The sequence below is a fragment of the Azolla caroliniana genome, unplaced genomic scaffold (genome assembly GCF_043228905.1).
Source record: "Azolla caroliniana isolate FFs.n. ecotype wild unplaced genomic scaffold, voAzoCaro1.0.p SCAF_3, whole genome shotgun sequence".
Taxonomy (NCBI): domain Eukaryota; kingdom Viridiplantae; phylum Streptophyta; class Polypodiopsida; order Salviniales; family Salviniaceae; genus Azolla; species Azolla caroliniana.
The window spans coordinates 18,731,239-18,750,110 of NW_028230438.1; the positions used below are offsets into that span (position 1 = coordinate 18,731,239).

Consider the following 18,872-nt stretch of genomic DNA (forward strand, 5'->3'; position numbering starts at 1 on the left):
GAGCATATTGTCGAAATCAATAAGGTCAAATCCCTTCTTTCCGACAAGTTCGAGATGACGGACATGAAGGAGCTTCACTACTTCCTCGGCATCGAGGTAATTCGGACTCCGGTCGGAATCATGATCTCTCAACGGCACTACATCCTCAACTTACTATATAAGTTCGGGATGGCTGAGTCCAAATCCGTGGCAACCCCGCTCGATCGCAACCTCAAACTAGATGCGAACTCCGGCACCAAAGCGTGTGAGCCGACTCAGTATCGGCAACTCATCGGGAGTCTCATCTACCTCACGATCACACGACCCGATCTCAAGTATCCGGTCGGTCTCCTCAGCCAATTCATGCAAACAACGCGTGATACTCACTTGGATTGCACTGAGCGAGTTCTGCGATACGTGAGCGGCACAATGGATTGCGGCATCCTCTACAAGACCGCGATGCCAATACGACTCCTGGGGTACACAGACGCCGATTGGGCCGGCTACAAAGCTGATAGAAGATCAACCTCCATGTTTGTTTTCTCCCTCGGTAGCGAATCAATATCCTAGAGTAGCAAGAAGCAACCTATCGTCGCTCTTTCGAGTACGGAAGCGGAATATAGGGGCGCAGCCGTAGCTGCATGTGAAGCCATATGGCTCAAGAGGATTTTGAAGGATCTGGTCGTACCCATCAAGGATCTGACTTCCCTTTACTGCGACAACATGAGCAGTATCTATCTGGCTCGGAACCCGGTGTTCCACACGCGGACAAAGCACATCGAAGTGCACTATCACTTCATCCGAGAGCGCGTTCTGGCTGGCGATGTCAACCTACAACACATTAACACCAATCTTCAAACGGCCGACATCTTCACTAAAGCCTTAGGAGCCGACAAGCTATGGCAATTCATGACCGATCTCGGATTGACGATCCTTGACCTGCCAAGCTTGAGGGGGAGTACTGAAGACACTGCGCAATAATGCGTGGATTCTGCAACCACGCAACGAAGCAACGAAGAGCCGATCTACCGTGCAAAGCCGTGAAGAAAGACGCAAGCCGAACCACAGACTTCGCAACTACGCACGCAAGCCGAAGCACAGACTTCGTAACTACGCATAACGCAAGCTGGAGCACGGATTCCGCAACTCCGCATAAAGCGAGCCGACGCGGACTCCGGAACGTGAGTTGAAGCGGATTTCGAATATCGTTTGAAACTGACCTGACTTGAGCTTGAGGGGGTGTGTTGAGAATCAAGCTCAACTTGGTCTAGTGTGTGAACTCACCTTGAGAGTGAAGAGACACTCCAACGGTCAAGCGTCACCATTATGTCACCACTTTGTATTCTAGCATTTAGTATGAGTCATAGAATCATATTCTATAACACATAACTTATGAGCTTTCACATTCCCCATGCTCCATGAGCCTTGTAGTTAATGAAGAGAGAGGGTGATTACATAAAGCACCCTCCTCCCACCTTGTATAATGTTGAGTCTTTCTCCTTTGTTAATATACTTTTAACTTTGCGTATACTCTGTGTGTGTGTGTGTCTCTCTCTCTCTCTCTCTATCTCACACACACACAGTTCACACCTATTCCACTTCACAAGAATCCATCTCTTGATTCTTTACAGAGAAGAAGGCTAGGACTTGGGCTAAGATAGCCAGGGGGAGGCGATAGGTCGATAGGTGAGATGACAGCCGACCACACGACCATTAGTGGAGAACAAAAACAACACCCTATAAGGTGAAGATCTTCAAGTTGATGGTTACCAAAGTTAGCATGAACAGATTGACAAAAATATAAAGGCAATTATAACAAAAACACGATCAAGATAGAGCAAAAGTGGCAAAGACACACAGAAAGGCACAAAGTAGTGTAACTATGTATTCAAGAAGTTACGATATGGCACAACAACTATCAACATCATTTTGGACTAGGTTACAAGTTCAGTTTATATATGAACTGAACTAGGGCAACTACCCTTTACAATATTTACATATATGGCATAAACCTAGTATGTCCAATGGGACAATGTGATACGTCCATTATAAGCCCATATTCAACAACAAGACCCCCCATGGTCTCGCTCAAGTAGTACACACATGCACGTTTATGCGACAATGTTACTCAAATGATCTATTATCACATCAAATCGCTTGGGTAATAGCCTTTGCTATTGATTATGGATTTTCATGGAAGGTTAAAAGTAAATCCTTCACGCATCATTACCTAGCCCATAAATAAATCGATCCATTAGGACCTCTTTATCCCTAGGAATGTTAGGAGCAAGGAGGAGAAAATCTTACACATAAGTCGAGGTAGTGCGATCTCTTTGTCTCAAATTTTGAATCTTATAACCGTCTTCAGTATATGTAATTGTTAGAGAAGGTGCCAAAACTAACATAGATGTTTGATACTTGACGTAGTCTTATCCTTAAGAAATGATGCAAGCTTGATGGTTGTTATAGAGGTCAAGACTTTTTATATATATACATATATTGAGGCAACTCATTCTATTGAACTATTTTAGTGAAATGATAGTCTTGAGTTGTCTAGGCACACATATCATGTTCCTCCTTGCCTATGGCTATCTCAAACTTGATTTTGGTTCATATATAAGATCATTTGGGTATATTCTCATATTTTCCACACATTTTTCTTATGGCCTTGTAAGTTCAGGATGCTCGCTTAAAAGGCTAAGGTTACACATAACTATTGTAGAAAAACATCGAATCCCCCTAATGGTGATCGTAATGCTTGATGTTATACAACAAACGGTAGACCATCATGACTCTTCCTTGCAAGTTACATAATTTTGGATGATTTTCCAAAGTGTACTTTAACAAACAAAGTCTACATTTGAGGCTCCGGCCCCACAAAGCTCTATAAAAGCCATATGCTTGCCTTTCATTCTCAACTTGAATGCCCTCTCCCTCCTTGACGTGTCTATTTGTACCCAAATCATAATGAGGCTTGGCAAAGAATCGCAGCCACAGACGATGCATGGTGCATTTCTAAGGGTGCGTGTGATATGCATTGTTAGATCTTTATCCAAAAAAGTTGCACCTTTAAACAATCTTATTTTTGGGATCCCGAGTAGCTTGACCGTTTGAATCTCAGTTGCTCGGCTTGACACTCTGTAGTTGCCCAACTCAAAGACAAGAGCCCAACTCATAAAGGGAGCTCAACTCTTGGGGGAGTCCAGCTCAAAGGAGCTTGGCTAATTGGGGGAGCTCGGCTTATAATTGTAGTAGACTAAAACCATGTGTCTGTCATTTTTCACACATTTTTTAAACGACCAGAGTTTTAGATTTAGGACGGAAGATGCCATCACCACCGGCACTTGCCAACCACTTGAACTTGCATCTACATCGCCCACCGCCTGTTGAGTTGGGAGGTATACATATTTGATTGGTTTCTACTTTTGTTTGCTACTTGAAAATAGTTTTGTGAAGGTACTTGAGTGTTGGAAATGGATGGTTAAAATGTTCTTGAAAATGGTATTAGGGTTTAAATCCCTCTTGGATGCATGCATTCGATGATTTCTGAATATGCCCACATGTTCCATTTTGAAAACTTGCATGATTTCTGAATATATCAACATTGAGGTATTCTGAATATACTAGCATTTTGAATATGCCGTTATGAATATACCTAAGCTCTCGTGAAGACGATGAAGAAGAAATTGGTGGCTGAAATTTAAATGCTTCGGTGAAATCTAAGATTTTAAATGCTTCGGTGAAATATGAGACGGAACCTGCATCTTCTTCCCAGTGTATTTGAGTTTGGAATGATCTCTTACTTTTGTTTTACACTGGGAAGAATATTTGCACGTGTTTTAATTTTAATGGTGGAAGTTTTATATATTTAGAACTTGAAGATTTTGATGCCAGGCTCAGAGCTGGGTTCCTACCCTGACTTGGTCGGGCTATAGATTTGAGTTGGGCTCCGACTTTGAGTTGGCTGGGCTCCTATCCTGAGCCGGTCAGGTAGGGTAGGCTACTGCAATCAGAGAGAGCCGGGTTATTGGTGACACAGGATGTCAGAGTGAGGCTATAAAAAACTCACGTGCTTTTTTAGATAAAGATCTGACGGTGCAAATCACATGCGCCCTCGGGAGTCGGCTATGCGCCCTGCCCTGCATAGCTGCAACAGGGCAAGCCGCGATTCCCTCGTCAAGCCTCTTGGGTGAAAATAGACAGGAGCTGGGTTCCTACCCTGACTTGGTCGGGCTATAGATTTGAGTTGGGCTCCGACTTTGAGTCGGCTGGGCTCCTGTCCTGAGCCGGTCAGGCAAGCTAGGCTACTGCAATCAGAGAGAGCCGGGTTATTGGTGACACAGGATGTCAGAGTGAGGCTATCGAAAACTCACGTGCTTTTTTAGATAAAGATCTGACGGTGCAGATCGCATGCACCCTCGGGAGTCGGCTATGCGCCCTGCCCTGCATAGCTGCAACAGGGCAAGCCGTGATTCCCTCGTCAAGCCTCTTGGGTGAAAATAGACAGGAGCTTCCCTCCCCCCCCCTCTCTCTCTCTCAATAAAAGCATCCTCTCTCTAGAAAAGCATACTCTGTCTAGAAATGCCCACCTAAACATAAACATGCTCCCTCCCTCTCTCTTTGACTGAAAGAGGCTCCAATTGAATCTCTCAAGCAAGCATGTGAACCATCATCACATCACAGTAGCCATGGCCAGATTTCTCGACCTTTAACAAGAAACCCATGGCGTCTCCCCCTACTCTCTTCGTCTTCTTCTTCTTCCTGTATATCTCTCTGTTTCTCCTCTTTTCTACGATGGCTCAGATGCACATTCAAGGACCCAATATCCTTGAAGACCCAGATTTAGGTCTGGCTCTCTTTTTACCTCTCTCTAGACACTTACCAAAGAACGTCTCCGGGTCATCCGATTTACACAGGGACAGGGTTCAAAACCCTAGAAAACTGTCGGATGAATCTAATGCTAATGCAAAGATGACTCTATATGACGATCTACTCACAAAAGGGTATGTATGAAACCTATAACTATAACTCTGTATGCAATTATGTTTTTGGCAATATAACTATGATTAATTTTGCTTCTATTGTGTTGGATTGTGGATGGGTTCAAATGTTCTTTTTTGGTTGTGTGTAGTTATTATACTACTAGGCTATGGATCGGAACTCCTCCACAAGAATTTGCCCTTATAGTAGATACAGGAAGCACTGTTACCTATGTGCCTTGCTCTTCATGTACAAAATGTGGCAAACATCAGGTATTCTTGTCCTACACTTTGTTCCAAAGGTATGGAAGCATAATATATTCAAAAGATATTGAAGTAATCTAAAAATAGATGTTTTACGTTACATTCCATATCTTTTCTCAAAAGCTGTGGGAATACCCTGTTTCTTTTGTAATGGTTTGAACCATAGTATGAAGCATATGTACCATTCCTGCATTCGCATTCGTGAACATTATTATCATTCACGTAAGAAAAACACCCTCGAAGTCTTTTGCACTCATTATTTATTATAAGGTAAATTTTTTTAGGGTAAGAAAGTTCAGGTAAAAAGTGTAAAAAAAAAACCAAGAATGTTTTAATAACATACGCATTCGTTTTCATACGTATGAAAACGAATGTTTGGGCTAACAAACACAAATATTACGTACTATGGTTTGAACTTTGAAATTATTCCCGTTTTTAAAGAATTGATGCTTAAAAGTATGGAAATGTGATGTTATGTTGATTAGTCGTCAAATCAAGTTTGAAATGTGTCAATCTGAATAAATGCAGATATATAAAGTAATTTCTTTTTTGTACAATAGATGTTCCTCCAAGCCTATTTTAACATGCAATTAAGAGTGAAATCAAGGATGAAAATAGTCCAATTAGCTATGGTCTGCGTTAATATCAACCTAATGCCCTCTTCCAGAAATACCCTGTCTTAATCTTAAATATGGTCAAACGTGCTGCAAGTGGACCCACACCTCTAATTTACTAGCCATCATAGCACAGATTGTTTGCGCTAATAGCCTCATTCAATGAGGTCGTAGATATTGTAATTGATCCTGTGTTAAGCAGTTCAAGTCACTAGTCTAATAACAATATCATTAGGTTTATTTTAAGTTTATACGCTGACTGCTATATCCGAGATTGATTTGTAATCATTCCATTGGTTTTAAAATTGTTATTATGATCAACCTAACATATGTCCTTCATGTTTAATGGCATTCTCCAATTAACAATCAAATCAAGGATAGAGATAGACAAATCTGCATTTGGACAGCTCCATTCAGGGCATTGGTGCTAGTATTTTACCAGGGGGTTTAGGGCTACATAAAGTGCGAGCTACCCTTTTGCATCTCTTCCCTATCCATTCACTTCATGAAGCAATATTTTAAGGATAAATAATCATTTTGCATGTTTGGATAAGATAAAATTGTGAAGGACTTGTACAAGCCTGCACAAACCAATATTGGACTAATTAGGTTATAACATACAAACTCAAGGATATAAACCTTGTGGTTTGCCACTTAATCTGTTATCTAAGGCCATTGCAGGAATTTATAAGTAATTTAGAAGTGGTTTTATTTTTTGGGAAAATGTATTGTGCAGCATGGACACAAATATGAGTGTGTGTGTGTGTGTGTGTGTGTGTGTGTGTGCATTTGCATGAAAATGCTATGTGAATATACATGCATTTGCATATGTTAGTGCAATATATAAATGGTAAAGGGAAAGCTTTAAACTTTCGATTTAGCATTTAATGTCTTTTCTGGTTTGTTTAGGATCCTGGATTCAAACCAGATGCATCTAGCACATATAAACCAATGCCGTGCGGGCCACAATGTGCTGATTGCGACTCCAGGCAGAAGCAATGCAAGTATGAAAGGAGGTATGCTGAAATGAGCACGAGTGAAGGACTGCTAGGTGATGATCTCGTATCCTTTGGAAATTCTAGTTCGTTGGCGCTCGAACGTCTCGTATTTGGATGTGAAATGGCGGAGACAGGGGATATTTTTGAGCAGAAAGCGGATGGTATAATGGGGCTTGGTAGAGGTCACCTTAGTGTTGTGGATCAGCTTGTGGAAAGGAAATCCATAACTGCAGCTTTCTCTCTCTGTTATGGTGGTATGGATGAAGGTGGTGGTGCCATGATCATGGGAGCTACTGTTGATCCTCCGAATATGGTGTTTACTCGATCTGATTTCGGTAGAAGGTAAGTGAATAGTATTTCTGGTAATCTTACTTTTATTTGCAGTAGTTGCAACTTGCAAGTCACAATTTTGTGTTTTACCCCAGTGCTTACTACAATCTTGGTCTCCAGCAAGTCCTTGTAGCAGGAACTCCTTTAGTATTGGAACACAATATTTTCGATTCCAATTTCGGAACTATACTCGACAGTGGAACTACATATGCGTACTTCCCAGATGCAGCTTTTCAAGCTTTCAAATCAGCAGTGAGTCCCTTCTCCCTTGCTATGGAATAACAACTCTATTGGATATGTGTATCTTGTGCCTAGGTCATGTTTGTTATATATAAAATAATAATCTAAAATTTTTGTTTCATAAAAGGTTAGTCATTGGTGTTATTGAAGATTGCGAAATTCTATTTGTAATTGCCATTCTGTAACTAGTTACCATTGTGTTGGGCACTAAATCATAACTTATATTCTGTGGCTCCAATAGTGGATTATTACTTCAATTTTTGTAGAGGCCTAAATTGCAGAGTGAAGTTGATGTGATGTTTATAGCTATTTATTTAGCCAAAAGAGGGCTGAAGGAACGCCAAAAGAAAAGTGAAAAAGCAAGAACATATGCTTCTCCTTCCTAGATTATCAAACATCCATCAGTAACTTGGCGAGGTAGAGTGTAGGATGGAAATGTATCGAATTTCAATATATAAAATCAAGGATGACAAATTGTAACTGTGAGAGTGCAAAGGGCAAGATAGTCCTTGCACTGAGAACCAAACCACTCAAAATCAAAGTAAGAAGTTTAATGACAAGAGTTTTTACAAGGGATATGTCTTAGAACTTTCAGGCAAGACATCTCAAGTTTGGGCCTTACTACATCTTCTTCAAGAAAAGTAAAAAAAGAAGGTAGAATTTGTTGAGAGGAATACAATGAGACAAAAAACACCCAATTCGCACTTGCCTAGCCTCAGACAGGAAAGAAACTGGTTTTACGCAAACTACACTGGATTCTGCCTGTAGCTACTTTTATTTGTACACCTACAACTACTCTTTTCTTTATGCCTATCTGTATCCTTCTTTTAGTTGTCTGTTGCCCTCTGTATCAAATCACATGTGTGACTTTCACCAAATTATAATTATGGCTTAAGCCATATCCCAAGCTTTACTCTCCTAGAATTGATTCTTAAATGTCTTTATGCTCCATTGTCCAATTTCTATGATGTTAGTGGAATTCAACTTGTCATTTGGATGTCCTCCACTTTTGATTAGAAATCACTAACACATTGAGCCACCCCCCCTGGTCTCGTGTGAACCATTTATGGTGAACACTACCCTAATATGGAAAAGTCTCTTTTGCCCTTCATTAGGCTCTAGACATGAAAATAATACATCAAACAAAAAAAAAATACTAGTACAAATATTTTTATATACAAACTGTGCTGCATCTTTAGCTTTAATTGAAGAGTTTGCCACTGCATCTACCCGTTGAGTCACGTAGTTGATATCCATGAGAACAAACTCTTTTCCATTCTGAGTCTCTGGAAGAGGTTCCATCATCTCTGAAACTTTGCGAAAACTACTGTCTGTTGTAGACACCTCCACCTTGTCTTTCGACATGTCACATGATCCACACCATTCATGTACATAGTAGGCATGTAAAACCAATTAGCAAAATCTTTCTTATCATAATATCACGGGTTAAATATCCAAGCATCTATTTAAGAATCTCCATGGTCTCATCTTTAGTTGTTACCTTTTGTAGAACTTCATCTTTGTGTTTGTGGCAAAAATCTTCTCCAACCAATAGACTTAGGATGCCTTCGACACCAACCGATTTCTTTGCAAGACATTGAGTCAACTTGGAAACTCTCATCCACTAAGGAAGATTTGTGTCTCTATCAGGGCTCCACAACCGCACATGTTTCCAAGAAATTTGTGGATGATGGCAAAAATGAAAGGGTTTCAACCATGTATGTAGATCTGAAACTTATCTCAGGCTTCACAGCATTTCTTGATGAGGGTTTTCATCGTTACACCTTTGTTACATATTCAATGTGTTTGGTGTGGACATGAAACACTGAATTCTGTGCTATAGAGATGCAGCTTTGATTATCACCACAGCGAGTGTTGCCTCTGGGTTGCAGACATAATAATTCTATCATTAGGATTTCAAATTTTGGGCACATCAGTGCTATAAAAAAATGTTCCATGAAATCAACAACTTTTGATAATGGACAGAGCGCCAGGATTATAAAGGCAGAAGCCTTCAAATTTTGCACGATAACCGACAAAGATGAACTTTTGAGACTCCAGGATCCAGCTTGTGGTGGCGCTTCTCGGTAATGTGAACATATGCCAGATACCCAAAATTGCAGGTCTGAAAGAGTGGTAGATGACTATCTCCATCCAGCTTTTTCTTAAAGCACTTGGAACATATTGTGCCCTAGCTTGTAACAATAATTACAATAGATATCCCTTTTAGTTGTTTTTCTTTTTGAAATACCTGACAACAGTCAAGGTATCTGAAGTGATAGGAGTTGAGTTCTCATTGTGAAACGAGACATGAGTTTCAAGTTGCTTTGATGAGACAAAGTACTCTCCATGTAGGAGGGGTAAGTCTATTGATAGTATCCCAAATGGGTCTGACCTTGGGAACTTGTACCAGTAGAACTTGGTTTGTATTCTCAGTTATCCTTTCTTTGCACCACTTCTGGATGCCAGTTTGTTTTTGGACCTAGGTTTTTAGCTGCATCTCTTATGTGTCATGGTGTCTTTTCTAGTTTATTATAACCCATTGTGTCCAGCATCATTTTGAGCAGTCATTCTGGTCTTTTATAATGTATTTCCTACGAAATTAGGCCTGCTGGCAGTTTTGAAGGAATATACAATACACAGTGATTATAAGCCTGTTTTTTTTCCTTAAAAACAAAAATGGAAGTATGTTTTTAAGGAAGTAAAAAGACAACTCAAAGAACCTGCAAAAAGGAACAAAAGACTAAATTAGGGTTCAAACTTGAATATCTGGAGTTGGGTTTCAATGGGAAGATTTTGTTGAGCATGTTAGAAGATTCATTTGTTGTGGCAAGTGTGTTGTAATTTAGTAAATGCTAAATGTGATTGTTGAGCATGTTAGAAGATTCATTTGTTGTGTCAAGTGTGTTGTAATTTAGTAAATGCATTTGAGATTTTCTTTGGTGTTTTTGTTTTTCATGGTTCGTGTTTAAGGGTAAAATCTGCTTTTCAGTACAATAATGATTTTCTGCTCTTTCTTTATGGTAGAATGAAAACTGGTGCAATCATTATTGATGCTTTCTTTCACTGAACACATGTGACTGATTTACCTGTTTGAACCTTCTGCCATTGTCAATATTTTAACACAGGCAATACTACATCAAAGAAAAAATGCATCTAATCTTTTTCAATCATCAGTTACTTTAAAATCCCGTGTCTGGTTTATGTGTTTTTTAAACTGTATTATGACTTTAGTGACCATTCTTTCGAATTTACAGTTGATGCAGAATGTGAAATTGCGTCAAGTATCTGGGCCAGATCCACATTATCCTGATGTATGCTTTGAAGGTGCAGGAAGGTGTGTGAATCAAGATTGAATTGAGATATGCTTTTTTTAAAGATTTCCCTAAGGTGGTTGCAATTTGTATTTTGTTTTACAATGGAGCAACAAAAATGATTTAAATCTAGATAAGGAACACAGCATGTGAATATGAAAGAATTCTATGAAATCATTTGGTATATGCAAAGTTTTATTATTCAGTTTTCACGTAAGTCCAAACCCAAATATTAGGATGATATGGTGACAACATGCATAAATTAATGTAGTCGAGACTTTAATAATCAGAAGTCAACCTGTTTATTCTTTTCTGACTAAGTAACAGGTATCTTTGATGATTGCAAAGTAGTCTGTGTTTGCGTAATAACTTAGCTGAGAGAGACTTTATAGCTGATATTCCGTATTAAAGATGTTCTTCTTACCTTATGTTTATGTGCGAATATGAGAGCAGCTTCAATTCTGTACTTCAAATTTTTAATTTTTATTGGCTCTTACTCGGTGATGCGTTCTAGTGATGTGTCAAAGCTGTCTGATCATTTCCCTGATGTACATCTGAAGTTTGGAGATGGACAGATGGTGTCTTTAGCTCCAGAAAACTACCTGTTTAAGGTACTACTTCGATTTTGAGCTGAGCTTTCTTTTGCTGGATCTCTTGACACCCAAATTGATAAGAATGTTTTTCGCTCTTACTAATTGCAGCATTTGAAAGTTAAAGGAGGTTATTGTTTGGGCATATTTGGAAACGGCAAGGATTCGGCTACACTCCTTGGAGGTTGATTAGTTTTTAAAATGTTGAAAAACATGTCTTTGAGTTTAATTCTCATATACTAGCTATGAAAACCTATTTCCTGAAAAGATTGTTTATTCAAAGAATTAAGGATTAAGATATATATTATATCGAAAGCCCATTCCTATATACTAGTCGTGAAAACCACATCTTGAAATTTGTCTTTTGTTCATTCGAAGGATGAGTTATCTAGCATATATGTGAGCCTTGTGTCTAATCCTTATCATATCAAAATCATGTAGGGGATTTAACAGAAGTTTTCTGTGCCATTATATTGGTCTGAAGAAGCCAATGAAAACATGAATAGATTTTTAGGCCTCATGAGTTTATCAAGTTGCTTTGGGATATTTACAAACTTACACTTTGATCAAAGCCATTATTAGTCCATCTAATGCAGCATAAAAATAGCAGTCTGACAGATGCCAGACAAAATTTGGACTCAATCTTAGGCCTTTGAAGCATTTGGAATACCTTCCCCCAAAAATTTCTTGGAATCAATAGGATAGAGGCTTTCATTGGGTACATTTGGAGTTGTGTTTTTAGAGAAGGCCATAGTTTTCTCATCTTTAACTGTGAATTGAGTTTTCTAGAATCCTCTCACTAAGATCTTTCAAATGATAGGTTTCTGGTAATCCCAAATGTCTTAACCACAACCAGTGCAGAATTGTATTAATAACATCATGATATTGAGGCCCCATTTTTTACTTCAATTTTCTCCTAATGGTCATTTTTGGAGTTTTACTATAACTCATAGCTAATGTTTCTTGTGCAGGTATTGTAGTCCGAAATATGCTTGTTACATACGACCGTGTTAATCAACGAATTGGATTTTGGAAGACAAATTGTTCGGATCTCTGGAATAATTTACAGTCGCCCACACCAACCAAATCTCCTGAACTGGCAGTTACCCCTCCTTCAGCTGCTCCCTTTTCAGGCAATTCTTATTCAATACAAGGTTATATATTCGGCATCAGAATGCAATTTTTTGTTAACCCTTTTAGGTAAGATAAAAACATACCAAGTATTGCTGATTTTTGCAGAATAGACCCCAGATGTGTTTCAGGGACTCTGGATTTTACTATTTTGGTGGCCATTAACTATACTGCTTTTGAAAGCTTGCAAACACAGTTTTTAGAGGAACTTTCTCAGGCGTTACAGATTGATCATAGTCAGGTGAGACAATTACTCATAACTTAACGGTATATAGGCACTATATGGTATATATATGCTTCATACATTTTTATACAAGGCATATATATACACACACACACACACATCAAATACTTTTATATGAGATGTCCATGATTTTCCATCTAATGTATATATGTATACATCGATTGTTTTTTATACAAGACGTTAGTCCATAATTTTCCATCAAATGTATATTTATATGTCATATGCTTTTTATACAGACATTAGTCCATGATTTTCCATCTAATGTATATGTATATACATCATATGCTTTTTATACAAGACATTAATCCACATGTTTCCAATAGTCCATGTATGCGTATAACCCCCCATATAATACTTTTATTCTATGCAATTCATGTGTGCGGATTGAAGGTTAGTTTGATTACCTTTATTTTCAATTTTCTTCTGACAGGCTAGTTTGATTAGTTTTACAAATACCCAAGGAAACGTCACTGTGGTATGTTCAATTCGCATTGCCGCAACCGATGAACACCTTTTGAATGTTCTTGCCAAGGTAAATGAAATTAAATGAATGGGAAAGAAAGAATGTATTAGCCTTGATTGTTTACAACATATTTCTTAACAAAAAAAAATTCATGGCAGAACATTGTGGATCGATTGTCTGATCACGAAATCAGTCTAACCGATCCATTCAGCGAATACTCAGTGATCGAATGGAGCATTAAACTTGTTGATACAAGGTTCCTTTTTTGTTTGTTTTTTCATACATCTCTGGAGAATCTGGTTATTTATTATACACGTCCATCCATCCATATGTAGTACATATATGAATAATTCATGAGTTTTTCGATGATATGCAGGCCAGTGTTGTCAAAGAGGATCATTGCATTAGTGGTAACTTTCGTAATTTCAATTTTTAGTGGCGCTTGTATTTTTGTGTGGTGGCATAGACGGCGGCGCAATGGACAACAATATCAAAGCCTTCAACAAAGTATTGAAATGTCGGATCAACCTCCTCAACAACATTCATGATGAAAAAGAAAACAATAAATTTTTTTGTATCTTTATATAATTATATTAATATTAGTAACAATAATAATGATTATAATCAATGCATTTATGCAATTTTTGTAAAATCGATTTTTTTGATATTGGATCTTGGTGTCATTTTGTTTTATTCTTAAATTGTACCATTACTATGATGTCTTTTGTTAACTTTCAAGTGTGTGCCTCTATGCTATGCATTATTGATGAATGGGATGTTATTGTTGAGAGAAATTTTGAAAGAAATTTGTGTTATTAAAAGTAGTATTATGTAGAACTTTCACAAGTATTAAATTTCTTAGTGCAAAAAACGTCAGCCCTTTCAATTTCCTTGCCGTATAATATCAAGCGAAAAGAGGTAATTAAAACTAATCAAACTTGACTAGTATAAAGATTATAGCTGTAGAAGCTTAATTGAGGAAGAAAACAAGTGATTATAAAAGATCAATTAAAACAATAGTAGAAAGAATATAAAGCATGCATATTTAATGTTTGAAGTATGAATGTTACCTTGTGGATGGTGTTGTGTGCACCATACCTTGAAGTTGCTGAGATCAATTGTTCAGCCTTTTCTATTTAATACTGTTTGTACATGTAATGAGTGTACAAAAGTACATACAATATATACTTAACCAAAAGAAAACTTTAATTTCCTATTAAAAAATGCTCAAAATGTATACTTATTTCTCAAACTTATCGAATAATGCTAATTGGCAAATGCTTTTCCTTTTACTTTTTTGCCTTCTTTTGTGTCTTAATTGGGATTGATTGTGATCGATTCTTGTGGTGTAGTTACTTGTCATAGGCTTTGAGAAGTTGTAGCTCAAGCTAAAATGAAGGAGATTGATTACCATTTGTATATTTTCTATGTAAAGACCTAGTTGCATTTTTGCCCTTTTTCGTTGAAGTTGAAGCTGAAGAGCTACGTGCAATTTTGATAGTAGTTTCAAATGCTTGTATTTGCGACAAACGGTTTGCACTTTTGGTATTGCTACTTTACTTAAATTAGAGAGTCTATATGAAGTTGCTTCAATATGCTATTCTCAATGTTAGACATATTTAACGTTGGTTGTCTTGAGTATTGTTTGTTACTCATTATTTGATTGTCTTTATTTTGCGTTTTTGGAGAATATTGAAATGATTGTTTCGAAATACTTCTTAAAGATGCCTACATTGACCTTTATGGAACCAATTTCCTTCCATTTTGTGAAGTAATAATATTGCATACATTTAGTAATCAAAGTATGGATTTTGTAAAAATAACAATAAAAGCTTTATTGAATATTCCATCAAGTAAATCGAAGCTTAAGACATTAGAAAATGTTTTTACCACTACAATATGAATTATTTGTATAATTAGCCTCATCTAAGACTACACAATATACGTTCGCATGATATCTATGTGAGTTCCCTTGTACGATTGTGATGTTTTCATCCCTCAATGCATCATTGTTAGTGTCACTTCTGCATCGCCTCCTTCTCTAAGAGGCCATGGAAACCTTCTATTCGCACCGAAAGGCTAATATTCCGTTTCGAACAACTAGTCTTTCACCTTGATGGCGACCATCAATCATTGTGCGGTCTACGTGCTCTTATTTGTCCAAGTCAACCTCAACGCATGCCACACAGTCTCATCCCCATTCCAGATACACAACTTCTTGTTGGGTATATACTAGTATCATAGAAGTTCAGATACAATGGGGAACACACACAAATCAAGGGTGTTCGTATTGATTGTTGATGGCGTTTCATGGTAGTGTAGACGGAGTAAAGAGGCCAATCCTACTCTTGAATCCAAGCTTTAAAAGAGTCATACATACATACATACATGTAACATGCATACATACACACATACACACATACATGTAACATTCATTCATTCATACATACATATTTACTTACTTACATGTAACATACATACATACATACATACATACATACATACATACATACATACATACATACATGTAACATGCATACATACACACATACATACTTACATGTAACATTCATTCATTCATACATACATACTTACTTACATGTAACATACATACATACATACATACATACATACATACATACATACATGTAACATGCATACATACACACATACATACTTACATGTAACATTCATTCATACATACATACATACATACATACATACATGTAACATACATACATACACACATACATACTTACATGTAACATTCATTCATTCATTCATACATACATACATACATACATACATACATACATACATACATACATGTAACATGCGTACATACATACATACATACATACATACATACATACATGTAACATGCGTACATACATACATACATACATACATACATACATACATGTAACATGCGTACATACATACATACATACATACATACATACATACATACATACATACATACATACATACATACATACATACATACATACATACATACATACATACATACATACATGTAACACACATACATACATACATACATACATACATACATACATACATACATACATACATACATGTAGCATGCATACATACATACATGGATCATCAAGAGTCCAGATATTTTGGGATTTATTTACAAAAATGACCCATCCTCCCTCAACAACACAACTCTCTTTTATTTATACAGAACTATAGATACTCTACACACAGACACAGACACAGACACAGACACAGATACGATATACTCTACTCACACAAATTGCCTTCCTGTCTGTCTGTCTGTCTGTCTGTCTCCTAATCTCCAAGTTTTTTGGAGTCCTAAATCCGCCGGCTATGGCTTCCCCCGTCTCTCTTCTACTATCCAATGTTGTCACTCCTTCTTCCTCGCTTCCTTCTCTGAGAAGCCATGGCCATGGCAGCCTTCTACCTGCACGGCAAGGCTTCTTGACGGGCGATTGCAATGGTAGACTCACATTCATGAATGGGAAGAAAGACGGAGGTAAGGGAGGAACCATGATGTACAAGAAGCGGCTTGGAGTTCAAATCCGAGGTGGATTGCCTATCGTTTCAAATGTTCCTGTACTGGGTCCCATTCTCAACACAGTCTTCAGCCCCTTGCTTCTTCTTGCAGTCTATGCCATCGGTGGTATGTACAATCAATCTCTTCTCTTCCCTTCTCCTTTATTTGTTTTATTAATTACTTAATTAAAAAAAATATGCCGTGTTTTGGCACTTTTTTATATTCTGATAGAAACGCTGATAGGTTTAAAACTATGAAGAGTTAGAAACTGTGAAGAGCTAAAATTAGTTGAAATGATGAAAGAGTGATGAAGGGTTCAAAATGATGAAGGGAAATGAAGAGCCGTGTTAGGGTAAAAAGAAGAAGTGAAGAGCAAGTAATGATTAAAAATAATGAAGTTCAACAAAGGGCTAAAGCTACGAAAGGGTTGATGTGATGAAGAATTAAAACGATGAAGAATTGAATTTGATGAAGAGTTTAAACGATGAAGATCTCTCCCATTACTAATTCACTGATTTTGTTTTTTCTAAAAAAGCAACCAAGTTCTTCTCGGGGTTTTCGAATACGACCTACAGTGATTCGCTTCCGACCAAACTAGGCCTCACTCTTGCTTGGCCAGGTACGGTATAAAAAAAAAACCTTTTTTCCAATTCATTATGTGTGTATCTATCTATCTATATTGATTTGTTCAAGCAAAAGACTGTAAAAACCAGCTGAACCTTTTGAATTTGCCAGTTTGTAGTTTCTTTTTTTATTGTGGGAAATTGCATAAAATTGCTATTACTTTGATTGGATTTTTATTTGATATTTATATAACTGAACAATATTGGGTAGGAAATATCCAAATTTTGTTCTTCGTTCGGTAGTTACTCGGATACCAATAAACCAAGTAAGGCTAAATGTGAACATTTTAGTAAGTATATATTCTCTGGGGATTATCATCATGTTTTAGGAAGAATCTCAAACATACCCTTCAGATATGTAAGGGCATTAGTTAGTGATTATGTAAGAATTAAATATTTTAAGAGGGGTATTTTGTAATTTCTCCATTCTATTTGATTATTTGATGAGAAGGCATATTGTTGGAATCTCACAAAAATCAACTCTTTCGGATTATTGAGATAACATAAGTCTACAGGCATGTATGCATAAAATAGTACTGAATTGGAAAAACCAACCATTTAAAATGTAGATGATGAACTTGTTACCTGAAAATCATTTTTCATTTGTCTACAGTTTTATTCATCGCCTCACAGAAATACCGGAGCAATTTCAAAAGAGCTATACGATGATATGATGATGATGGTTCTCATGAGGTTTTTTCTTGCGGAGATTCTATATCCCTTTGCAAAATAGGGTATTCGTTGTGCTGTACATGACAGTGAAAGCAATTGCTTTAAATATAAATAATTGCATATAGATTCACTAGCTTATTCTTGTTTGCAATCTAAACACAATAAACATGTGTAGTGCTAAAGTTTTTACCTCACAACTTAATGCCGCATATTCCAGTGCCGAGAAATGTGTTAAATGTGTTTGCTCTTCATTATCAAAACACCCTTCATAAGCTTTAGTTTTCAGATCATGTACTGGCTTTACAACATTGAGATTGAATAAGTTTTACGACATTTGAAGTGTGGAAAAGGACAACTTGTTTTTTGGTAGCAATGTTGAACAAGGTGTGGAAATTATAGCTTTGCGCTTTGAAAGCCTTATAATAAACATTGTTTAGTCACGGTTTGAGGCTCATAAAGTTTGTCCCTTTAAAATTGCTTACAAGTTTACGTACATTCATTGTTATCTCTAAAAAAATTATGGATTTGTGGGATATTGTAAATAGTCGCAAAAGCATCGTGTTGTTATCATCAGAAAATGTTTTTTCTCCCTTGGATACTGCTTTGAGTAATAAAAGGGTCATGCTAGTGATTTGGCAAATAATGCTAAATGAGCAGCACCATAGCTCTTGAAGAATACAAGCATCCCCAGTAAGAGAGCTCATATTCTTCATCAAATCTTTATAAAACAAGATGTTTGTGTACATATTTCAATCCATGCATTCTGTCTTATTCGCTAATAATGTATTCTTAATTGGACGTTGACACGCAGATGCGATAGTTTTTATGTGAAACAACAAAATGATCTTGAATAATTCGATGCTAAATTGGGCCAATGTTATCTATAG

At 37.2% G+C, this 18,872-nt stretch overlaps 2 protein-coding genes across 2 annotated transcripts; both read left to right on the forward strand.

Moving 5' to 3' along the window:
- The first annotated feature begins 4,582 nt into the window (after nucleotides 1-4,582).
- Nucleotides 4,583-13,798, forward strand: LOC147866392 (aspartic proteinase nepenthesin-1-like). The gene is made up of 12 exons (XM_087316835.1): nucleotides 4,583-4,982; nucleotides 5,111-5,231; nucleotides 6,746-7,176; nucleotides 7,260-7,416; nucleotides 10,662-10,741; nucleotides 11,233-11,329; nucleotides 11,420-11,492; nucleotides 12,280-12,462; nucleotides 12,553-12,680; nucleotides 13,114-13,215; nucleotides 13,305-13,402; nucleotides 13,523-13,798. The coding sequence occupies exons 1-12, from the start codon at nucleotides 4,702-4,704 to the stop codon at nucleotides 13,692-13,694; spliced, it is 1,923 nt and encodes a 640-aa protein (XP_087172961.1). The 5' UTR covers nucleotides 4,583-4,701; the 3' UTR covers nucleotides 13,695-13,798.
- Nucleotides 13,799-16,478: 2,680 nt separating this feature from the next.
- LOC147866393 (uncharacterized) lies at nucleotides 16,479-18,318 on the forward strand. Its single transcript, XM_087316836.1, has 3 exons — nucleotides 16,479-16,816; nucleotides 17,226-17,309; nucleotides 17,927-18,318. Exons 1-3 carry the CDS (start codon nucleotides 16,504-16,506, stop codon nucleotides 17,980-17,982), a joined length of 453 nt encoding a protein of 150 aa, XP_087172962.1. The 5' UTR covers nucleotides 16,479-16,503; the 3' UTR covers nucleotides 17,983-18,318.
- The last annotated feature ends 554 nt before the right edge of the window (nucleotides 18,319-18,872 follow it).

Bases quoted from the DNA above. Each gene is read 5' to 3' on its own strand.
- LOC147866392 (XM_087316835.1), top strand. From the start codon at position 4,702: ATGGCGTCTCCCCCTACTCTCTTCGTCTTCTTCTTCTTCCTGTATATC. The intron at 12,681-13,113 runs GTGAGACAATTA...TTCTTCTGACAG, and splicing joins TACAGATTGATCATAGTCAG to GCTAGTTTGATTAGTTTTAC. The intron at 13,403-13,522 runs GTTCCTTTTTTG...GATGATATGCAG, and splicing joins ATTAAACTTGTTGATACAAG to GCCAGTGTTGTCAAAGAGGA.
- LOC147866393 (XM_087316836.1), top strand. From the start codon at position 16,504: ATGGCTTCCCCCGTCTCTCTTCTACTATCCAATGTTGTCACTCCTTCT. The intron at 16,817-17,225 runs GTATGTACAATC...TTTCTAAAAAAG, and splicing joins TGCAGTCTATGCCATCGGTG to CAACCAAGTTCTTCTCGGGG. The intron at 17,310-17,926 runs GTACGGTATAAA...ATTTGTCTACAG, and splicing joins CCTCACTCTTGCTTGGCCAG to TTTTATTCATCGCCTCACAG.